The sequence below is a fragment of the Bidens hawaiensis genome, unplaced genomic scaffold (genome assembly GCF_021521415.1).
Source record: "Bidens hawaiensis isolate Kalapana, Puna unplaced genomic scaffold, B.hawaiensis_p1.1 tig00040708_1, whole genome shotgun sequence".
NCBI classification, from domain to species: Eukaryota; Viridiplantae; Streptophyta; class Magnoliopsida; order Asterales; family Asteraceae; genus Bidens; species Bidens hawaiensis.
This window is the reverse complement of record NW_027497204.1, coordinates 85,003-89,032: the sequence shown is the minus strand read 5'-3', so window position 1 is coordinate 89,032 and position 4,030 is coordinate 85,003. Positions and strand designations below refer to the sequence as shown.

The 4,030-nt window shown below is 34.4% G+C and overlaps 1 protein-coding gene across 1 annotated transcript; it reads right to left on the bottom strand.

Moving 5' to 3' along the window:
* Positions 1 to 1,096: 1,096 nt before the first annotated feature.
* LOC143592359 (putative F-box protein At4g05475) lies at positions 1,097 to 2,660 on the bottom strand. Its single transcript, XM_077072294.1, has one exon. It carries the CDS (start codon positions 2,087 to 2,089, stop codon positions 1,286 to 1,288), a length of 804 nt encoding a protein of 267 aa, XP_076928409.1. The 5' UTR covers positions 2,090 to 2,660; the 3' UTR covers positions 1,097 to 1,285.
* Positions 2,661 to 4,030: the final 1,370 nt, after the last annotated feature.

The window sequence follows — 4,030 nt, the reverse complement described above, 5'->3', positions numbered from 1 at the left end:
GATGAGTTAGGGCTAGTACGTACGGGTCATGATGGTTCTACTCAGAACAAAGTTTGGCAAAAATGGATACGGATCAAGAGGGCAGTTCATAACATGATCAATTTGGTTCGGGTAATAATGGGTTTCAAACATAATGACAAATTCTAAAATTATATCTAGAGAGATACTGGTTCTGGCAAATGGATTAACAAATAGTCAAATATAACCGACTACATGTCTCCAATTTCTATGGTTAGAAGCAAATAACACCAGTATGGTAGTATATTCTCTGACTCAACATACTAAAAAGAGAATAGTTAAGTTTAAGAGTTTTCGGATGTGGTTACAGTTTGAAGATGTTGCATAGAGCAAATTTGATTACACAAGATATAAAATGGTTGGGAAGTAGGCCTAGTGATTTAGACATCTATTTATAGATATAAAGAGTACAAGTCCTAATACAAAACATCTATTTATCAACAAGTAGCAGCAGCAATTTGCAACTATTACAATCTGCAATTATGTCATTTTAACTTGAAATACTGCAAAATTTGTGCATCTCAACATGGAATTCCTTGTTCAGGACATATATGGGACATTAATAAAAGAGAAGAATTGTCAAAGATAAACGAATAACCGGAAGTGAACTAAAAAAAGCAGGATTTAGTCACCCATCCTGACCCGTTTGGGTTTTTATTTCCCAGTTTTAACATGATACCCCCCTAAGAACACTACTTAACCTAACACAAGTACACAACCTATATCTTTATGCATACATAACTTTAAACCTTAGAATGAAAACCCTCATACATGGGCTTTTTTTGTCACAGAACAGAGTGCATGAAAATCTGATTCAGGATACCTAGATCAACACCAAACATCATATATCATTCCTATGCAAGCCTAATATCAAAACAATGCCCGAATGAAATAAAAAGTCAAATGCCTAAGAATTGATTAATGACATTTAAAATGTGAACACAATCAAGTCTTGTCAATCACATTTCGAAAAATAGTAATATATTTTGTAAGAACTGTCTGAAACAACCATCAAAGAAATGTATTTTAACTCCAAAACAAATTCCCAAATAAACAAACATCTGACAAGATTCATAAAACTAGAGAAAGAATCAGCAGAATATTGATTACCCGATTTACCATGCTTGAGCAACACCCAACAGAAGACTGTTCTTGCAGCTACACCTTCAAAAAAAAAACACAACCACAATTAGCATCTAAACATCATATTAAGAATGAATGACACATTTAAAAAACGATACAACATCTCACCTCTCAGTATGACAGATTAATAAAAGATAGCCTCGAAAGCCATCATCTCATGCAAACTCTCAAAGCTCAAGTTAGCAAAGTCATCAACATCAGATTCAGAGTCCAAGTTTCCATCATATTCAGAATCCCAATCATCAAGAACATAATTATTATATCGACACCCTTTAAGCGAATCACGGGGAAGTTTTAGATACTCAATCTGTTGCAAACATCTTTTCCCCAACGCTCCTTTTAGATTAACGTACGAGCACCGACGCAGGTCAAGCAATTCAAGGTGACAGCAGCCATCCAGAATGGCCCGCAACCCAGTGTTTGTCATGTAGTTCCCAATGAGTTCAAGGTGAGTTAACTCAGGTAAGCTTTTCCCAATCGCTAAGGCTAACTCATTCATAGTCACAATCTCCTCTTCGTCATCATCATCACTAACTTCAACCCATAATGTATCAGACATCTTATCAGCTTGTTGGTTCAGTTTGAGTGTTTTTAACAAGGAGCAACAACGACCTGCAACTTCAATATCCTCTTTCCAAATGCTTGTGTCAATTAGGCTGAGTTCCTCCAATAATGGTAATTTCTTGAAAGCTTTACTCCAGATTTCACAGTCATTAGGATCATATTGTATGACTTCTAGACGTCTAAGCTGACTAGATCTGTTAATGAAAGCCAGCCCAAACAAATCAGAAATATGTTGAAAAGAATAGGTGTGTGCGTGGTGCGGTTCGGTGTGTTTTTGGGATAAAACCAAACCGAAAACCATAACTTTGATTTTTGGATATTCGAAACCATTTGGTTTCGGCGTTTTCAGTTTCGTTTTTGCCATTTGAGCTTGAAAATTTTAGGCCGAAAATAATGAATTTAGGTATAAATAAATTTGTTAATTGGTAACTAACAGACTATTATACATTTGACCAAAAGTATCTGAGTAACATATTTAGTAAAATCTTATAAATTACTTAAAATAAAAAATATAAAAAATAAAAATCTAGAAACTCGGTTCGCTTTTTTCGATTTCTTGCACACCCCTAGAAAAGAATACCCAAAAGATAAAACCCATACCTATTAACAACGTACTGAAGAAGCTTATCATCGCAAAAACCAACAATGGTTAAATCAACTAACTGGCCTTGGCTTCTATCCACAGCATCCTTACACATTTCCTTGCATCCGCTCCTTCCAAGTATATCTTCTGAACAGTCATTCATATAAACGACCCTCCACAGTGTAGGGTCCTTGCAAATATCACGCCAAGCAGTACACACGTGTTGGACATTATCAAGGATGTTAAACACACTGAGTCTTTGAAGTATATTGAGCATTATATCTGACGGAAGCTCCAACCAGTTCCTTGTTGGCTGCTTCACTCGCCATTCCTGTTTGGGTTTTCGAACCGCCTTGTGTTTTCGTCGATTTGATTTTGACAGCATTGTCACTTTATGCAATAGACCAAAATATATCAATTAAATTAAGTGTTGGCTGATTAAAGATCCTAAACATGTATCAATTCATGAAGTAATCGGCGATTAAGAACATGCATCAATACATGGGAAACAAACACTTTAATTAAACCCTAGAACGACCTTGGATGATGAAAACATGTATTAAATAATCAAGTAATTAATTTGATGAACTCACGTTTTATATATTACACTGAACAGGAGATAGAATCGCCTTCGTGACTGCTGATAAACCGTTTGAACAAATTAGGGTTTGCTCGATTTATTTGGAAGACAAAGCGGAAGAATGGTTTTGAAAAAAAAAAACATTTTTAATCAAGAAATGGTCTGGTGGCAAAGAATTAAAACTAAATCCAACTAATTAATGCTTAAAATAATATCAACACTAGTGTAAATTAAGAAAATAAATATGATATGAATGGTTAGCGTCTCGTTTCAGAAAGATTAACTCGGATATTGAAAGTAAAAAACGGTTGTTCAAGAAAATATGATTTGATGTTTCCCATCAATTTTTAACAAAGCGTGGCAATGAGATAAGAATGGAAATACAATAAAATCCTTGATACAAATTTGACTAGTTGACTATAATAAACGTATAACATTTAATGTAATTAGATTAGAATGGAAATACAATTAAATCACCAATACAGATTTGACTAGTTGATTATAACAAGCGTATAACATTAAATATAATTACACTATAATATCGGTTAACACTTCTCCGCAGTTTAAATTGTAGGCAGACGAAGGCACAAACAAGTACGAAATCTGATAAATAGTTGTTTTGGTAGTCCTGTCTATTAAACCTTAGATAAGTGAATCAAGAACACCAAACACGATATTGCATAAAACGTTTATGCGACTCTTTTCATTAATAAGGATCAAGAACAAATACTTCTACTCTCTCTTTCTACTTTACCAAAAGAAAACTAATAATGGGTTTATATAACTCCTAATACCATACTCCTACTCAAACTAGGAAACATAATCATACTAAACTTCTAATTTATTTAATAATAAATAAAATATAACTATGACACCAAGTAATTCAACTTGATCTCTGAACTTTGGATCTCCGCCAGACCGCCCCTTGAGATCTTCCGTGCCACTCTTACATTTTTCGTATTAGTCATTCGGGTCCTTCAAATTGGGATTGCTCCAAGTTTTACACTCCTTCTGAATACCAACTTCCATTGTTCCTCCAAGATCCTTCACACCTTTTAACACTCGCACCTCTTTGAGCTTGATTCTTGGATTCAACTTTATCACACTATCGTCAGGTTTCTTTTTCTTGGTGATAACTGAAC

Bases quoted from the DNA above. Each gene is read 5' to 3' on its own strand.
- LOC143592359 (XM_077072294.1), bottom strand. From the start codon at position 2,089: ATGGCAAAAACGAAACTGAAAACGCCGAAACCAAATGGTTTCGAATAT.